Source organism: Gavialis gangeticus, unplaced genomic scaffold (assembly GCF_001723915.1).
Source record: "Gavialis gangeticus isolate Ggan-Ray unplaced genomic scaffold, GavGan_comp1, whole genome shotgun sequence".
Taxonomy (NCBI): domain Eukaryota; kingdom Metazoa; phylum Chordata; order Crocodylia; family Gavialidae; genus Gavialis; species Gavialis gangeticus.
In genome coordinates this window covers 25,667,810-25,688,238 of record NW_017728997.1, presented here as the reverse complement: position 1 = coordinate 25,688,238, position 20,429 = coordinate 25,667,810, and the positions used below count along the sequence as shown (strand labels likewise).

The window sequence follows — 20,429 nt, the reverse complement described above, 5'->3', positions numbered from 1 at the left end:
TTAAAAGTAGTTCAGTATTGTACTGCAAAGAAATAAACAGAAAACAAATATTTTTCCTGTTAGATTGCTGGTTATGTTGAAAAAACCTATACTGACCCATCTGACTTGCACAATCCAAAATTTCAGGAACTGTGGTACTTCTTCCTTTACCTGCGCCCAAAAAGTAGATGTTTCACTAAACTTTTAAACTAAAAGTTAAGGAACTACAGATTTAAGTCTTCTGCCGGTAACTTTTTTTTTTTTAAATTTGAACCTCCTGTTAAAGCACAGCAAGATAAGTGCAGAGCATGAACTATGTTTAGCTGAAAAAAAAAATATGGCTGAGAAATTGTTGTTTTTTATTTTAGTGTCTACCAGGAGCTGACGTTGAATTTGAATTGTCATAGGGCACTTTTGTAGAAGCAAAAATAATTAGCTATGTGCTGTTCATTAATTCTTGCTCTTATTTAATGCTCGTGAGTCAGTCCTGTTGAATAAAATTGAACTGTAAAGCAAACCTGTTCTTTAACCTATTTCTATTTCTTCATTCCCCATACTGGAAGGGCTTAGCCGTATTGCTCCATAGGATGCTTCTGGGAAGACAAGTAATATCACTGCGTTCTGAGGGAAACCTCATTTGGATTTGTCATATTCTTGGGCCAAGTAGCGTAAGGTGAGATAGAGGGGTGTAGTCTCAACATCCTAAGCCAAGGTCATCTGAAATCTGCTTTTACCGTCAGTGTACGTCGGGGCAGACAGTTGTTTTGGGCAGAGGGCTGCTCACCCACTTTTGGCAAGCTGTCGAGGGCCGCATGGGTAGCCCTGCCCCTTGACAGGTGCCCTTCCCCCTGGTCACTATCTTGGTCCCAATGTACCAGGGCCAGGACTGGTGGGGCCCAAAGTGGGGCACAGGCTGGCAGGGGTCTCTGGAGTTGGGCTGGGCCACACCAGCAGGAGGGGGGAGCTGACCCGACTCCACAGACCCTGCTGGCCAGGACCCAGTAGCCTTGCCGCCCTGCTCTGGGCCCCGCCAGTGCTGACCCTGGGACACCAGTGAGGGCCCTGTGCTCCTGCACCTGCTCACTCCCAGTGCCCCCTGGCCCTGCAGTACAGGCAAGGGACAGCGTGCAGTCCCGACCCCTTGCTCGTTGGCAGGGAAGGAGCTGGTGTTGAGCATGGAGAAGAGTGGCCCCACACCCACCCTGTGGCCAGTGCTCCCTGCTGCAGCCACTCACAGCCCACGTGAGGCTGTTCTGAGCAGGCACAGGCAGCCCCAAGTGGGCTGCAAGCAGCTGCACAGGGAGCACAGGCCACAGGGTGGATGAGGGGCTGTTTTTCCCCGTGCTTAGCACCAGCTTGTAACTTACCCCCACTGGCAGCCTGGGCTCCGGGCTCACCCGTTGGAGCTGTGCGGTGGCGGCAGCAGCTGCTTGGCGGAGAGGAAAGCAGCCCCTCCCCTTGCCGCGCCCAGCAGTGTTTGCTACTGCCGCTTCTGTGCTGCCCAGCGTGGGAGCATGGCAAGCGGTCCTCCCCTGCTCTTCTCCCCCCCCTCCCTCCCCCACATCCCTTACCTGCATGGGGCAGCCACATGGTCTCAGGCCCATGGAGGGGCAGGGCTGGGTAGGGGGCTGTTGCAGAAGCTGGGACAGGGCTGTTACAGAAGCCCACCAGGGCTTCCCCAGGGTCCTACTGTCCCTGGCTCCTGTCATTTTTGATGGGAACCAAAGGCAGATAAATATTAATTTTATAAATTTTTAGGGGCCCCGTGGGCTGGATAGAATGGCCTTATGGGCTGGATCTGGACCACAGGCCATATTTTGCACACCCCTGGTATATGTGCACACAGGTAGTTACTGCAGAGCAGCTGGTACATAGCAAGTCTGCGCCTCCTGTTATGTCTTCCTCATTCATATCTTGAGATAATTTCTAGCAACCATTGTCTAAATTAGACAGAATCCTTTATATGCTTGTAAACTCTACTGAAAAATAGCGTGAAGGGTAAGTAAATTACATTACCAGAAATTGGCCTGATAATGCGAGTAGGTCTTGCCTTGACCAAACTTATTTCCTTTTACGACCTGGTGACCTATCACTTAGACAAGGGAGGAGAGATTGATGTCCTATATCTTGACTTCAGAAAAGCCTTCCATCTGGTTTCCCATGATCACCTCTTGGCAAAACCAGCCAATTGTGGCCTTGGGTCCACCACGATCCATTGGCTGGGAAATTGGCTCCGTGGTCAGACCAAGAGGGTAGTAATTGATGGGAGTCAATCATCATGGTGTCCTGTGACAAGTGGGGTCCCCCAAGGCTCTGTCCTTGGACTCATATTGTTCAACATCTTCATTAATGATGTGGACGTTGGAGTCAGAAGCGGACTGGCCAAGTTCGCCGATGACACCAAACTTTGGGGCAGAGCATCCACACCTGAAGACAGGAGGGTGATTGAGGCTGACCTGGGCAGGCTCAGCAAATGAGTGGATGAGAACCTGGTGGTGTTTAAGACTGAAAAATGCAAGGTTCTCCACCTTGGGCGGAAAAACCTGCAGCATCCTTATAGGCTTGGCAGTGCTACACTGGCTAGCACTACAAAAGAAAGAGACTTGGGGGTCATCATTGACCACAAGATGAACATGAGCCTTCAATGCAATGCTGTGGCTAGTAAAGCAACCAAAACACTGGCTTGCATCCATAGATGCTTCTCAAGGAAATCCCGGGATGTCATTCTCCCCTTGTACTCGGCCTTGGTGAGGCTGCAGCTGGAATACTGTGTCCAGTTTTGGGCCCCACAATTCAAAAAGGATGTGGAGAAGCTTGAGAGAGTCCAGAGAAGAGCCACGTGCATGATCAGAGGTCAGGAAAACAGACCTTACAATGAGAGGCTGAGAGTTATGGGGCTCTTTAGCCTGGAAAAGCTCAGGCTCAGAGGTGATCTGATGGATAAGTTTATTGGGGTGACCACCAGTATCTGGGGGAACGTTTATTCACCAGAGCACCCCAAGGGATGACGAGGTTGAATGGTCATGAACTACTACAAGACCTTCCTTATGTCCAGTGTGAAACGAATTTTTTTACTTTCTGAGCCCCCAAGGTGTGAAACAGCCTGCCATCAGAGGTGGTTCAAGCACCTACACTGAACACCTTTGAGAAAAAATTGGTTGCTTATCTTGCTGGGATCCTATAACCGCAGCTGACTTCCTGCCCTTTAGGCAGGGGACGGGCCTTGATGATCTTCTGAGGTCCCTTCCAGCTCTAATGTCTATGAAATCTATGAAATGCAAAAATATTCTAATGCTTCTTCCTGAAGATATTGCACAATAGTTCAAACAATGCATGGAAAGCCAGGTCATTTGTTGGGTGTGTGTGTGTGCGCACCAGTTTACCATGGTTTAGCAATGTCTGCAAGAATGGTCATCTTCTGGCAAGAGTATATAGAAGGGATGGTGAAGGGTCCTTTCTATATTAGCAAGTGTCTTAATACATCACTGTGCAAATTGACACTGGCTTTGAAGTGCTCTTCCTGGCATAGCTTATTTCACTTGACAAAGGAGCCTAAGCTATGTCAGCAAAAGCACTCTTATGCTGATATAAGCTGTGTTTAGATGAGAGAGATTGTGCCAGCATAACTTTAGCAGCAAAATGTTTAATTGTAGGCTAGTCCTGGATCTCAGAAGCTGAAAACTGAAGAGAGTATCTCTGATCACTGACTTGTTACAGTCATTTTAAAAAATAGGCTTGTTAGTTGCACAACATTTAATGTATCAGCTAAAACTACTAAATTTCTGAAGGAGTAGAATTTAATGAGCTGGAGAGAGCAATAAGCAATGAAATCAGTTTGTTTTGAAAATACGGAGCAAATTTGCCTGAAGCCACTTCTCCCCATGCATTCTGCTTGCTTACACATCTGTCAGCTTGCCCTCCCTGATAGGTGGGTGGGGCACGGGGTCAGCGAAGGAGAAGGAGTTTAGGATATACACAAATGGTCCAGAATAAAGAACTGAGGGAGTAACTGGGGAGAAAGTTTGAGTTAAACTTTTGACTTTCGTCTTAAAAGAGGGGCAACTTTTAAGTTCTAATATTAAAGTACGCTCTGCTAGTGTATTAACTGTTTCTGAGTTCAAATTCTGGAAAGTGGTACTAGCATGTGAATTGTTTCTTTCCATGTCCCTTCCTCTAACTTCATTCATATGTAAACAAAGGCTTTGTGGGTACAGCTGAGTGGTTCCCCTAAACTGCTTGTTTGCTCGTTACATCAAGGTATGAAGGCAGCTGTAGCATATGCACACAAAGAATCAAATGCCTTTGACATCATTAGTGGGGTGAAACAGGGATATGTCTTAGTCCCCATACTTTTTAACATCTGCTTTTCATTCCTGCTTGTTCATGCACTCAAGGACAGCAATATTTACATTTACCTTTGAACCAGACTACAAGGAGGCTTGTTTAACACTGCAAGAATGAAAACCAAGGTGAAAGAGCTGGTTCTGAGACATTTCCTGTTTGCAGATGACGTGGCCTTCATTCTTGCTTTATGGTTCAGAAATGTGGACTACATACACTAGGCACATCAAGAGAAAGAACAGCTTCCAGATAGAATTTCTACATAAATTCCTGAAAATAAAGTGGGAAGGCAGAATACTGAATGCAGCGGTACTGGAACACGTAGAACTGACGCACTTAGAAACCACTGTCAAGAGGAAGCTGTGATGGCTTGGCTATGTCAGGAGAATGGGAGGAGACCATATCCCTGAGAATGTTTTGTATAGGAAGATTCAAGATGGCTCTAGAAAGAGGGATCACCCTCTGTGGCAGTAACACAATATGTGCAAAAATGATATGAAGTTGTTCAGCATCAGCGTAGACAGCTGGGAGGAGTGCACAGAATCCTGTCCTATCTGGAGGGAACACCAGGCACTGGGTGCAGCTCAACATGAAGCAGCTTTGATCCAGAGGATGGAAACAAAGCAAGAAAGAAGAAAGCAGCATGCTGTAAACTTGGACTCCAACTCAGACATCACGTGGATCTGTGAAACTTGTAACAAGCCATGTTGCTCTTGAATTGGACTTGCCAGCCACAAATGGCTTCATTGGGCATCAGACTAGACTTCTTATGTGTACATTATGATCCAGAAGATTGATGGTTGCCTACCTAAATGTCAGTGTTAATTATTCAAGTGTTGTTTAAGTGGATAGAGCAAGAAGGGAAATGAGGGCTGAAATGCAGTTGCTGTTGCTATATATTTTCTATAAGGAAATAGAAAAGGAAGTGAGAAAACGAACAAAGGGCAGAATCAGGAGTGGTCCAAAAGATGAGAACATTTTTCCACAGTGATGGTCAGTGTAACAATAATGTATGGAACAGCGAATACTAAGAACTGATGCTTTTGGCATTTGTGAAAACGTTCTGTTGAAAAAAGGAAGAGCTTAAGGATAGAATATATTGCTAAATGTAGACCTGGGCTTACTGGTCATAATTAATATAGAATTTGATCCTCAGAATAAATTTGGCTAAATTATTCTTCCATGTGGGTAGATCGTTCTACAGTTCTTTACATCAAAGAGATTTTTTTTTCTTTCTCTGAAACTTCTGGTACTTGTACTTATCTGGGATGGGCTGTTGGATTGGGTGATCTATTTTTTTCTATTTCTGTTATCTCAAAATTGAAAAGGCAACCACATTAGCTTAAGATAGCTAACAGTAGAGAAGTCGCATGTAACTTTCTCCATGTAATGATTTATTGCAGGGTAGTTAAGGCATCCATAACACTTTAGGGTTCGAGCTTTTACAAACTTAAAGTTTTTCAGGAAAAACCCACCATTTTTCAACCAGCTGTGCTCCTGAACATAAGGAGTAAGACTAGGCCGGGGTGGGCAAAATGTGGCCCACCAGGCTATTTGTCCGGCCCATGGGGCCCCTAAAAAATTTAGAAAATTAATATTTATCTGCCCTGGGCTGCCTGTCATGTGGCCCTCAATGGCTTGCCAAAAGTCAGTAAGCAGCCCTCTGCCCAAAAAAATTGCCCACCCCTGGACTAGCATATTCTTATGTTCTGGTAGTATGCATGTCACAGGAACTTTGTACAGAATGCCATTAAATCATCAAAAACTCATTAATGGAGCACTTGATTTTTATATAGATATATACAGCTTAATGTTTATGGAGCCCTTCTTGCCTTTTTTTAGAATGTAAATGAACAATTATGCCACTACAAGACTGCTGATGTCCTTGGCAATTGGCTGTGGAAGATTTACTGTACCGCAAGAACTTGAAAGTTTTACCTTATATATTGCAGTGTTATTTTTAGGTTGCTAATCCTGTTCTGAGAGAGCCAGTATTAGAATAGTAAGCAAGCATTGCTTTCTTGTAGCTGGTTAACCTGTCTGCTAAATCGCTCGTTACTTTGTTTCTTTTAAGATGTTTTAATTTAAGTTCTAGTTTTGGTGCCTAGTAAAACAATGTGAGAGAGTCCATAGAAGTGGCAAATTGAAAAGCAGCAGTCAAGAAACTACATACCAATACAGTTGTTCATAGGCCACAAGAGTATACAACAAGTCCCTTGGTGATCAGTGCTTTTAAAAAAAACCAAATGATACGCAGAAGAACTCAACCTTGCATAAAGTTTTATGTTTGAACATTAGAGGACTACAGTAAGAGCTGCGGGTTATATAAGCAGGAATTGTTGGACACACAAAGGCACAGCTATGCACCTGGGGCATGCACACAAGTGGAGGATACACAGTGTTGGGATCCAGGCCATTTGGCCTGGCACGTCTCAAACCTCTAAGCAAACACTTGGGATGAAAGCTCCAACCTTTTCTCCAACTGCCAGTGTACCTGTTTACTACTGCTGACCACTTAGACTACATGGTTTAATCCAGCTGATATCCAGCGAGAGGCAGGGTTTTTTTGTGGCCGATGCCTTTTATTGGACCAACAGCATAGTTAGGATAGGTTTATACAAGCTTTTAAATGTAGTGTATTTTTGGGGGGCCACACCGTTTCTCCAATACTACTATAACCTCTATTGTTGGTCATTTAACAGCATAGGAAATGCACAGATGTAGACATCATAAACCCATCATGCATCAGTTTATCAATTTTGTTTACAACTGTCTGTTTGTCTTTTGATCCATGGAGTAGTTTCTGCTCTGATCATCTTCTTTGACCTTAATTTATGCTGCAGTTGTTCCCTTTCCCTCATCATGGCTGCAAAAGAATGCTCAGTTCTTCCCTCCTCCTGCTGGAGACTTCCTGTGTGTGACTGCGTGGCTTCCCCTTTTGTTCCTTTTGAGAGTCCCTTTTTAATTCCTCCTTTGTCATCTCTTTCCCTTTGACCTGCTTGGGAAATGTCCAGTTCACACAGCCCTTCCCTGCACTTTGAGAAGGGAAGTAGCTGCAGCTGTTTTTTCTACCATACCAGTTGATCAATCAGTGCAGTTGCCAGGTTTAACTATTCTCCATTGAATTTGGTCTGCTGACAAGATCCATTTCATGTTTCCTAAAGTTAGAACTTTGTTCACAGAAACATTAAAACATATTATTTGAACTTCTTTACTTATTGATTAGCCAGAGGTTGTACTTCAGTAGCTTAAACTAACACAAAATGTAGCTGTTTCAAATTTCATTGGGACAGTGTTCCACTTCCTATAGAAACTGATGGGCGTGAGGAAGGAGTTGCTTTCGGATCACCAGGGATCCTAGAAATCAGTTTGCCTCAGCAAAACACAGAAGTTACACTTTTACACAGAATACTTATAATCTCTGGAAAAAAATCTTTCTGAAAATAAAATGCTCCAGTGGGAGCCAGCAGTTCTTATAGCTGTTGCAGCAGCCCTCCAGGGAAGAAGGTGCTGACACTCCGGGAAGTAGCCAAAATGGCATCCCCATCCTCCTCCTTCCACCACTGATTGGTTGAGAGGTCTGCCGATTGTGCAGCGTCTACCAATCAGCAGTGAGGGGTTTTGCTACCTGAAGAGCAGCACTCTTGGCCAGTCAGCGGCAAGAGGAGACTTGCTGCAGAAAAAAACAGATTTTTTTTATTGGAGCATTTTGTTTTTTATGGAAAACTAGGATCCATGCTGATAACTCATGGCAGTTAGTCCTTTGAGTCAGTAAGTGATTCAAAAAACACATAAGAACAGCCAATAAATTCAAGTTAAATACATGCAGATTCCCCAGATTATTGCACTAGCCATTCTCAGCGTAAAGAAGAATCCCATTTCTTTGTACCTCACCAGTTAAACAAGTAACCTCTAGAAACTTCTAGAAAAGCAGTGTAGTAATATCTATTTAAACACTTGTATATTTAGATTAGGGGTAGACCTCTACTTCAGTAAGTTACTGGTATTGCTGTTAGTGGGGATAATGGCTGTCGTGACATAGAAGGTAAACTGTGAAAAATGAGGACTGTCATTTCCATTCAGTACAGGTCAGAGTATATAGGCCACTCTTCATTTGGTTCAAGTGCAAAACTAGTAGAACTGGGAATAGATTCATAGAGTCGGAAGGGACCTCAGTGGGCCATCTAGTCTGACCCCCCTGCCCCTGGCAGGCAAGAAAAGGGTCACCAAACCTGGGGTCATGTGATCCCAGCCAGGTGCCTGTCCAGTCCCCTCTTGAAGACCCCCAAGGATGGGGCAAGCACCACCTCCCTTGGGAGCCCATTCCAGATTCTGGCAACCCTGACTGTGAAGAACTTTCTCCTAATGTCCAGCCTAAACGGTCTCACTAGTAGCTTATGGTCATTGTTCCTTGTCATTCTAGGGGGTGCCTTGGTGAACAGATTGTCGCCTACTTCATGTTGCTCTCCCCTTATGAATTTGTATGCTGCCACAAGGTCTCCTCTCAGCCTTCTCTTGGAGAGGCTGAAAAAGTTAAGGTCCCTTAGCCTTTCCTCGTAGGGCCTTCCCTGCAGGCCTCTAATCAGGCAAGTGACTCTTCTTTGGACCTTCTCCAGGTTGTCCGCAGCTTGAACTGTGGCGTCCAGAACTGGACACAGTACTCCAGCTGCGGCCTGACCAGTACCGCATAGAGAGGGAGAATCACTTCCCTGGACCTGTTTGTGAAGCACCTACAGATGCAGGGCAAGGTGCGATTGGCTCTGCCAACTGCTTGCTGTCCCCAGTTTTATTTAATTTTTTTTGACATGGCACATCATATAAGTAGAATTTGAGTTTTAAGACACAAATTGGGCTTTAAAACTTGACTTGCACACTGTGAAATATGATATATAATTCCACTTGAGAGTTTTTTAAAATCAGGATTCGTGGACAGTAAACTGTCCAAGTCAGCATTTCTCAACCTGTGGGTCATGACTGAAAAGTGGGTTGGAAGAATATATGGAAGGGTCACAAACAAACTTTTTAAAAGTGAATCAACCAACTTTTAAAAATGTATTCTCCTTTAAAGGAGAAAAACATGGGAAACCATGGCTTTTCCCTTGCAGGCTGGCAGAGTTCCAGCCTGCACGTGGCTGCTTGTGGTCCCCCATTCCCCTTGCCCCACCCCATGCACCCACCCTCTGCCCTACATATACTGGGGAGCTGGTGCCTGGTGGCATGGGAGGTAATGGGTCAGGAGTGAGGAGCACTGGGTTGGGAGTGGCCATTGAAGTTTACAAATGGGTCCTGGTACAAAAAAGGTTGAGAACCACTAGTCTAAGTGGATATGCGGTGCATGCATGTGTTTTGAAGGGTGAAAGAAATGTCCAACTTTAAACTGGTTATGTAGGTATTAGGGGCGCAGGCATGTAGGTATTATGGGTGCAGACAAATGACAATTTTTGCCTGATCTGGCCACAGAAAGCAGTCTATTAGCTGTCACAAATGCATGGCTATAGACAGCTTTAAAAAACGCTACTTGGGTGAAAAGCTGACTTCACATTGCATGAGGTGTCAGATAAAGACGTTTCATAATGTTGCGACTTCTGTAACTTGTGTCTGGAGAGATCCCAACTTGTCACGGTTTTCAGAATGGGAGGGGAAAAGGGAGCGGGGGGAGTTTAGTCTGGGGGTTTATCTGCCCTCTCCCAGACAGTGGGGCAAGTGTATTGGAGCTCCCTCGTGGGGGGGAGGGCTCCAATTCACCCACCCCACCTTTCAGCACCAGCTGGGGAGCCCCAAGAATGAGTTTCATTCTCTGCCTTTCCCCCCTCCCATTCTGCAAACAGCATTGGCAGAGAGCTGTGACCATTGCTATGGGAACCTGGCTGCTGGCTTCCAGCTGGCCTAGATTCCCTTCCCCCTGGAACCAACAGTGAACTTCTGTTTGTTCTGGGGTAATGTTGTAACTCTGTGCTTTGCAGAAATGGTGCTGAGTTACAGCTTGGAGCTGTACTTCTGCTCTGCACCCCCTGATCTAAACCAGGGATGTAACCTGTTGCATGAGAGGCATACAACTGGACTGTCCAGATAAATGTAGCAGTTTTGGAAGGGAGAAGGTGCGTGTTTGTTTTGGTTTTGGTTTTTTCCTTTAAGTTTTAAAGCAGGATTAGTGAGACAAAGCTAAAATGATGAGGGGATTATAAGAAAGATCATTTGAATAAGTTGAAACAAACTTGGAAGAAACCCTTGAATTTGCTACTAACAACTGTAAAGAAAAAAGTCACTGTTGATCAAATGATTTGTCAACCATCTTGAAGGCAAGATGACTTTGTAGGATTTTGATATCTCTAGTTCTGAAAAACTGTGTATCTACACTTGAGCATCTGTTTGATTAAAACATCTACAGGGGGATTTTCTTTTACTAGTTGCACTAGCCAAATAAATTATTTTAATTCTTACTGTGGTTTTTATAATTTTTAGTGTAGGGTAATTAAAACTTAAATGCATTAATTATGCAGTGAAAACTAAATTGATTGCATATAAAAGGGCAGCAAATTGAAAATCAGTTTTCCATTTGAAATTCTCTACTGTAGCTAATTGCAACACACAAGATTACTGTAGCTTTATGTATGAGAGGTTTTTTTTAGTTTAATTTGTGCACATAGATATCATAGACATTAGGGCTGGAAGGGACCTCGGAAGATCGAGTCCAGCCTCCTGCCCCAGGGGCAGGAAGTCAGCTGGGGTCATAGGATCCCAGCAAGATAAACATCCAGATTTCTCTTGAAGGCATTCAAAGTAGGTGCTTGAACCACCTCTGATGGCAGGCTATTCCAGACCTTGGGGGCTTGGACAGTAAAGAAGTTCTTCCTTATGTCCAGCCTGAAACTGTCTGAGAGGAGTTTATAACCGTTCGACCTTGTCATCCCTTGGGGTGCTCTGGTGAACAGACATTCCCCCAGATCCTGGTGAGCACCCCTTATAAACTTATAGGTGGCTATCACCCCTGAGCCTGCACTTTTCCAGGCTGAAGAGTCCCATAGCTCTCAGCCTCTCATCCTAAGGTCTGTTTTCCTGACCTCTGATCATGTGCATATTGGCTGTCTGTGTGCTCATGTCTTTATGCTTGTGGGTGTTTCCTTTTTCATGTACTAGAATTGTGTCCCCTTTCCCCTATTGCCTCTGTGGAGCTTATGTACCTTCATCACCTTTTGGTTCTGCAAGAGTGAGTTTACAGGTGGCAGTAAGAAATCAGATATTGAAGAGGCAGATGTATACACAAAAGGGCAGTGGGAAGATGGGCCTCTTCTGTTTTTTCCTTTCAGCTCATTAACTTTTCCATGTGGGGTACAGATATTTGGGGTGCAACATCTATCCCTCTAGTCTAGCTCACTCTTCTCATGGGAATCCATGGTGGTGGTGGGAAGAAGATATCCCTATAATTATGTGTCCTAGTTCCTCATCCTTTTCTTTCTGCATCCAGTGCCATGTTATACAGCAAGGCTTATTTACATCTTGGAAAACTGGAATCTTAAGAATATAGCTGCAACTTTAATTTTTAGATGTTTTAATACAATCATAAATGCTAGTGTGATCACTGCAAGAAAGTGTTTTATTTTTTGGAGGGGGTTGCTGGTCACGCTTAACTTTTTCTGTAATGAATGGGTTAAATGTAACTCAGATTTGCTTAATGTTTATGCTGCAATGTACAGATATGTTACTTAACACTTCAATTTATTTGAGCAAAACTAAAAAGCTATGGATGGACATAATCTGAAATTTAGAAATATATTCAGGAAATGGTAATTTGTCTGTACTCTATATTTTTCCCATTCATAACTTGAGTCTGTTATGTAAAATGGACTTTAGCTTTCATTTCACTAAACTTTTTTCTTGCAGAAAACTTACTGCAGTGTAACTTTTTTCTTTGTAGTTCTACCTTCAAGACACTAAAAGTAGTAATGGTACCTTTATAAACAGTCAGAGACTGAGCAGAGGATCTGAGGAAAGCCCACCATGTGAGATAATGTCTGGTGACATCATCCAGTTTGGTGTAGATGTGACTGAGAACACGCGGAAAGGTAAGGGTATGGATCACTTTTTTTTCAATTTAATTTCAATTCTCAAACACTTCTATTGGAAGCATTCTGTTGAAAAGAAACTCTAAAAGAGAAACATACTTCAGAGTGTTAAAATGAGTATTATGTTGTAGGGCAGTCTTAAGTGTTCCTGTGTGAGGACTTCTGCTAGTTTTTTAGGTTTTTACGCAGGCTTTTTTTTACCCTCCAAGTAGGAGAATCCCAGATATCTTCAACTAGTAAGATGGTGCTGGTGTGAACAATAGGAATTGCTTGATTGCATGGTCTGCAGAACTCTGAAGTGGGCTATGTTTTTTCGGGCTCACTTGTTTTTTTTCTGCCATACCTGCTGTTGCTGCTGGATGCGGTGGTAGGGTTTGGGGGACACTCATGAAAGTAAAGGGATGAGGGGTGTTAAAATATTGTTGATGATTGATTGACTCTCTTAATTGTAAAAGAGGTTCCTTTTCTTCAAACAATGTTAGTCCCTACTTAGTTGTTGTTCTTGGTTAAGCTTGTACTAGAGACCAACTGCAGGCCTGTAATGAATATCCTCAGAAATTTCCTGAGAAAATGACTGTCCATATGGTTTCTTCAGCATCAGCAAGCTGCCCATCTTCTGAAGTCCTACATGAATAATTTAGCAGTGCTTAAGTTTGTCAACCAGAGTGTTAAGGCAGTGGTGCTCAACGTTTTGACCCTGTGGGCCAGAAGAGTGGTAAGGGGCTGGTCTGTGGGTTAGATAAGACTGTAGGGTCCAGCACCATCCCCCTCATGTCCCACACAGCAGGATTGGGCACCAGGGACCCATCACTGCCCCTCCTGCCCCCTGTGTGCCAGGATGGGTCTTAGGGGCCCAGAACCACCCCCTCCAGCCCTATGCACCAGAATTGGATCCTAGAGGCCTGGTGGCGCCCCCTCCTGCCCCCCATCCCCACACCAGGATTTGGCCCTGGGGGCCCAGCACCAACCCCTTCTGCCCCCTGTGCACTGGGATTATGTTCTGGGGGCCTGGTGCAGCCCCCTTCTGTCCCTCCATACTGGGATTGGGCCCTGGGAGTTGGCACTGCCACTGCCTGGTCCTGTGTGCTGGGATCAGGTACCCCATCCAGCATGTATGGCTTACCAGCTCTCCCTGGGCCTGGAAATTTTGGTAGAAGGGGAGCAGTGCCACCACTCTCCTGCTGCCAAATGTCTACATGCATGAGGAGCCCTATGGGCCACATGACATGGCATTTCCAGCTGGATCTGGTCCACATACCAAGGGTTGAGAACCCCTGAGTTAAGGGAAATAATATGGTATTTAACTGGTGATGATTGCACTTTTAAAACCAGATGATACCAGAACAGTGTAGGTTTTTACAGGTTATTTAAATGAACAAGAATAATATTATGAATTTTGCTGCTGTTTGGCTGTATTTTGCCTCCTATATAAATAAATATGGTCTCTCTCTAGCCTAGAATTTACTTTGGCCCCTAACATGAAATAGTAAAGAAAAAGATTACTAAGGCCTTAAAGAATATGTGCAAAGGAACTTGGGAGCAGCAGTTCAACCAAGTGTCATGGAGAATTTTTATGCCTGTGAATGTTCTGAATATGGGTGAAAGTAATTCTGTTGCTCACTTCCTTTGCTCAGTTGTTTTTATTCTATCCCCATATACTTGGAGTGGCTTCAAAAGTGAAGGAGGAGTTGCTGTTCCAAACTAGCACAACAGCTGCTATGCTGTAGGTGTGCCTGAAACTTAGCAGTATAAGTGTAGCAAAACTGATCCAACTTAACCCTTCTTCATCCAGGTTTCAGTGTTGGAGCTGTTCAGCTCACTTGAATGGCTCCAGGTTTATGCACACATAACAATCACAGGATAACAGCTGCTGCACACTTCTGATCAGCAGCAGTTCCTCTTTCACTTCTTAAGCTGCTTCAAGTGTGCATTTGTCCCATATTCCCGAGCTGCTTTCTAAACCAAGAATACCGGAACTTTTTTTTCTAACATGCCCAATTTAATTTTCAGACCTGTGCAGCCCACTTCATTTTATGAGCACCTAGATTTTCTTGAAGAGCTGGTGTTGTTGTGAGATGAACATGAAGAAACATTAATACTAAATTATTTTACAGTGTCATGAAATTAGCAACCATTCAATACTGTGTGAAATTTATGTTGGGAATAAATTAAATTAATTCTTAGGAGAATATGTTGCATCCCAAACCAATTAGGAAACATTTATTTGGCAAAACTTGCAACTCTCACTAAAATGTCAAGGGGCTGCTGTGGAGTAAGTGAGTGCAAGACAGTTTAAAAGCTCTAAGTCCTTTCAGATTTTGATTAAAAATTTAAATCTCAGTTCTTTTATCAGTATTGACAATAAAGCCAAATTACATAAGATTTCTAGAAAATGCATCTCAATCTGTTGCTAGAAATGGGCAATAGTAATAAGTATTTCCATAATTTTAAATTCTTCCCACCAGATTCTGTAGGGAACTTAAGGCTGTAGTTGCTACAGACAGGAAAAGTAGAGCATACAATATAATGCTGTGTTGTTAATGAGCGCTCTTGTGCAACTCTTGGAGAGGAACATTAGCTCATCCAGACCAGTGAATAAGATTTAAATGGTCATGCTGGTCCATATGACAGAAATTACGACTGAATTACAACAGCAGCTCAGTGAAAATGATTACATGCAAAATATGAACAAGTATTGAATGCTCATAGTAAATGCATTGAAAAATACCCTTTTTTATTTATTTCAGTATACTAATTTCAACTGTTACACTTAATAGTAAGAAGAATGCCTATAGAAAAGCTGTATAAAAAGTAGTGAATTCCTTTAATACCAAGTTCCACTGTGATACTTCAGTAGCCCTTTACACAAAGCATCTGAACCTTTTGCAAAAAAAAATTAGGGAGAATACTGTGACTGCATGGACAAACAGTAGTGTGCGCCTTCAAATATGCTTGGGTATAAAAACAGTCACTAGTCTTTTTATTGTGTTATTTTGGTTGGTTTATCCATTTTCCATACAGAAAGCAAAGACGACCTTGGTTTGGTTCACCTTACAAATGGCACAGTTAATGGTATAATGTTGCACCCTCAGGATTGCAGCATAGACACTGGATGCATCTACACTTGAGCTGAACTGCGCAGTAAACTAATTTGCTGTGGTGTAAAGCATCACAGTCTACACATGCAACACTATTAGACCACAGCAAGCGAATTTTTGCCACTGTGGGAGTACTGTCAGAGATGGTACTATCTTACAGCAGTGAAAATAACTGCAGCTAAACTCCTGTGTAAACACTGACTCGGGTATACATTGTGTTTGATCAGCCCAAGCGGCAGGGGTCCAGACCTCTGCCTGCCATTTAGCCACAGGGCTCTGGACACTGGGGCACTCTTGTGCCCCAGACAGTCCCTCCACTCCCTGATGCCACCTCCTGGAGCCCAGATCTGACCCCCTGAGTCTCCTGCCAGCCAGGGGCTGCCCAGCATATGCCCTGAACCACAGCAGTTTAAACATCTGCACATGCCATTAAGGCACTGTGATAAATTCTGGTGCCATTTGTGCTGGAATTTATCATGTCACCTTAATGGCACATGTAGATTCACCCACTGGTTCCTCCAAGCTGTGCTGAATTAATATCCATAGGATATTATATAACTAATATCCACCTTTTGCAAAGTCAGTATTTCTGTAAAAACCCGACCTCAAAAGTTTCTCATTCAGGTGCCCCTGTGTCAGGAAAACAAATCTCTGTGTATACAGTCATCAGCAGATTATTTACTTTATAGATGTCAGGGACATCTATATCAGTGATGTGACTGAGTAAGTCTAAGAATTAAGAGCCATGGGTCTGCACCCTACATTCTGCTTATCTGAAATGTCTCAGAATTACATGAAGTCCCAAAGGACTATCCTGGATGTTACTTGAAGATCAGGCTGGCTGTGTGCTCTTATTTCGGATAGAGCAAATGGTTTACCTCAAAAGGAATACTCCTAAGTAAGTACTGACTAGGAAGATAGATTATGTAGTCTGAAAGATGTTACAGTTACTTATAGGGAGAAGTAAGTATACTAATTTGTTCTTTCTGCTTAATGTTTTATTAAGAACTTAGAATTCCAAAGTTGCTTGGTCTTTCAGCAAGTCTGAAGCCAAGGAGTCACAAAAGAGTTGTCTCTCTTTGTGGTATGGTATTATTCAAGACTTCAGTCACCCTAGAGAATAATTTATATATTTGTCCAGGTCAACTTGAAGCAAACGTTGTGCTCTAAACAAGAAAATGTTTTAGTATTGGATGTAGAAAGAAATGACTCATTTCTCCTAGTTTCAGAATCATTTACTATTTTCAGAATCCTCTTCAAAATGTTATCCCTTTTCTGTGTAGGGATGTACAGCTCATTTAACCCTCCTGAGCTAGATCTGGATAATGGGCCTCCTTGCAGGCTGGATTCAGACCCACATCCAGCAGTGGGGCAAAATTATTAACCATTACAATAAAGTGATTCTTGTGGCTGTTTTGTGACTGTAGGTGGGTGACCTTGAGCTGTTGAGTGGCTCCTATGTCCGTTTCAGTGTGTCACATATTTCTGAATCGTACAGAAAAATATGGTTGCTAAATGAGTATCTGTAGAACCATGATAGGTCTTTCTTAATAAAACCACATTATAGCGAGATTGTTTCTAATGTGATGCAACTGAATCAAGTATTGTGTAACCACAAATTCACTCTTTAGGTCATATCTGTGATTTGAAGTATAATTAGATCCCCCTCCTCTGGAAGAGTGGCTTTCTCCCTGTCCTTAATATGAAATGCCCTTTGTTTAGAGCCTTGAAGGTAAGATCTGAGGTTTTCACTGTATGTTTTCTAGAAGTATTTCTGAGTTGAGATTTTTGTCTCCTTGGATGCAACCTCAGGAATATTATCAATGAGTAGCAACTCTCGACTCACCCTCTGTGCTGCCCTTGTTGGTTTCTCTGTTTGTAAATACAGATTTCTAGGCAGATCCCAGGAATTAGAATTTGATGTTTGGTAGCACAGATATGTCTTTTTAACTTTGAACTGTTCTGCTTCCTGGTGTAGATTAGTAGAACTCTTCCCAGTAAACAGTAGTTCAGCATATCTAGTATACCTCTGTTGCTGTCACTTCACTCAATGAGGGCATATTCCATTTTTTGCCTGATCTCTCATGTTGTCAATGTGTTAAAAATTTATAGTTAAGTTTCTTGTCGGTTCATAAGCATTTATCTCAAAGAAATCTTGTGAGGTCCACTAGGTATGGAAGATTCACCTTAAGTCAAGAGTTGGTGCAGTGTCAACTTCTCAAGATTGTGATCAGCCAGCTTTTGCTTTCTCATTGGGAGGTCTGACAAGGCAGACAGACAATAGAAGTCAGTGCTTGACGACATCTCTCATCTTCTCTTGTCCTTCACTTCACAGTTGCGTGGTTGGCCCAATAATTACTACAATATAACATATTTCCTAAACCTAATTTTTTTAATTTTCCATTCTTTAAATTATTCATTAGTAAATGATCATTAAGACTCTCCTGTTCTTATTTCTTTCCAGTTACCCATGGATGTATAGTCTCCACAATTAAACTATTTCTTCCAGATGGTATGGAAGCTCGACTACGATCAGAGTAAGCATGCAGATTTACTTGTATCTGTTAAAATTAGACTATTTTATGCTGAGCTTCTAAGTGTTAAATTATGATGATGATAAATACAAATTTAAATATGTTAAATGATATACTTGTATAGAAATGTGTAACGTAACTTGCAAAATCTATGCCCATCTAGGCATATGTAATCTAATAAATGATAAATGACTAAAGGCAGTATCGATGTGAAAGGGAGATTAGTGGAGTGAAGCTAGTTTCTGCCGAGTACCATACAAACCATCCAGACCAAATTTATTATCAGTAATGTTGGTAATTTTTAACACTTGAGAGTCAAATATATGTTAAAATAATTTATTTTCTATCAGCAAAATGGTGCTGTGTATTATCCAATTGCTCAACAAGATGACTGTATAAAATAGGAATTTGGATCATAGCTGGAAACTTCTATTAATGCAGTTGAATTTATAAATAACCACATTTTGGAAAATGAGTAAGGATTTATATATTCACTAGTGTTACAGCTTTGTTAATCTACCCTTGCCAATCTAAATGTTTGAATGAGTTTCCAGCTTTTTAGTGCTGGTGAGAACATTAATTTTATGTTGATTAAAGTACTTTGGAAAATTAGTGTAGTAAATTATATGATTTTTGTCTTTCCCATTAAGACTAAATGGTCTGCTGCCTATCAAGCAAGTTTTGAAAAAACTCTTTTTTCCTTCTCTACCTGAGAAACTAAAACCAAATTGGAAAAAGTAGCTACTGTCTTTAAAAGCTGGGCAAATTCAGTTTACATCAAAACAAAAAGCTTGTGTACCCTCACTGAAAAAGATTCTCTTTTCTAATTTTTTCTGTCGGATAAAATCCATTTGTGCTTTATACTACTATGCTGTGCAACTCCTGCTGCTGCCTTTCATCTTTTTCCCGCTGCTCTTCTAGGCTTGTATGAAGCTCTGAGATCTGTTCTGCTTCCCATTTTTGTAGTAAATTGGTGCCTCAAACCCTTCTGCTCTCACTTATGGGTAATGTGGCTGATATTTCATTTTTGCCTTTTACACTTCCAAAAGGATTACCACTTGGAGTTAAACTGCTTCTATTTGTTTCCTCCTTCAGAGAGTGAAGCCAGTTTCTGCTGAGTACCATACAAACCATCCAGACCAAATTTCTTTTAGGCTTGGGCTAGAATTTGAGAGGGTTTTCCAGATCTTTGTTGTTGACTCCTGTAATTATAACTTTTTATAAAAATGAATTTAAGCATTTTTATACATTTTTATAATGTTTGATGTGGAAAATCGTTAAATAGTAAATTGTGAATTACAGATGTTGTCATTGTTTTATAAGGAGTTGTAATTGTATCTTAGTTTGCCTGTCACTGAGCTTCTTCACACTTGTTTCATTCTCTGTCTGTAGTTTATTAAAATATTTTACTTTGAGCTGTTACATGAAGATTCACACAGATAGGGAAAAATGATTTGCTGGAAAAAAACTGATTTGGAATACATGTAAAATATTATGGAACTCACAAGTAGCTTTTTACACATAAGTAATAATTTTGGTTCCTTAAAAGTTTTTAATACTGTAGGTGGTAGTGGTAAGAATATTAATAGTTGTTTCAACACTGGACTTTTTTTTTTAATTTGACATTGTCTCTAATTTGGACAATAACTGAAAATTTTATGAGAGTTAATCTGCTTTTTAAAAAGGAAAGTGATAAATAAACACTGAGGAAATATAGATAATTTTTGCATATGCTGGCTGAAAACCATGATCTGCATATAATAGTATATGCTATATTTTCTTTGAAGAATTAATGCAGTACTGTTTGCTTTTCATTAAACTTCACATGTATGCATTTTGTTGGCAAACACTGCTTTGTCATTTGTGTTTTGTAATATTTAAGAAAATTCTATACTTTAATCTGATCCAGTAAGATTTGCATATTGTTGCTGAATTGCCTGTTGTTTCTAAATTATGTTAACATCTATTGTAATTAAAAAAACACATTTCCCTAAAGAAATCAACATGTGAACCATTCTTGTTGTTCTGTAAGCACAAAGTAATTGAGGATGTAGTTCCTTCACTGTATTCCTTCCTTTGGGTATTGATTGTGCTGAAATAGAAGTATATAAAATGGAACCAGATATCTGTCTCACTTAGGGGGTATCAGACTATTGGAACAGGGTAGCCAGAGAGGTTGTGGAATCTCCATCCTTGGAGGTTTTTGAGACCTGGCTAGACAAAGACCTTGGCTGGGATGATCTAGTTGGGGCTGGTCCTGCTTTAAGCAGGGTGTTGGACTAGATGACCTCTTGAGGTCCCTTCCAACCCTAATTTTCTCTGATTCTGTGTGGGTTCTGCAGACATAAACTAAGCTATGTGTGGACAGGACAGCAGGAGTTAAAGGAAAGCGTGTCGTTCCCCCCCCCCCCCCC

General features: G+C 41.9%; 1 protein-coding gene across 11 annotated transcripts in view; it reads left to right on the top strand.

Annotated features, from left to right (window-relative positions):
* SLMAP (sarcolemma associated protein) overlaps positions 1-20,429 on the top strand; it is a 200,255-nt gene that overhangs the window by 79,792 nt on the left and 100,034 nt on the right. For 7 of the 11 annotated variants that reach the window (XM_019504982.1, XM_019504980.1, XM_019504977.1 and 4 more), the window contains exons 2-3: positions 12,236-12,389; positions 17,946-18,018. In XM_019504982.1, coding sequence (XP_019360527.1) covers positions 12,236-12,389; positions 17,946-18,018 — 227 coding nt within the window. The remainder of the gene's footprint in view (positions 1-12,235; positions 12,390-17,945; positions 18,019-20,429) is intronic. The other 4 variants (XM_019504983.1, XM_019504979.1, XM_019504984.1 and 1 more) reach the window with 1 other exon arrangement.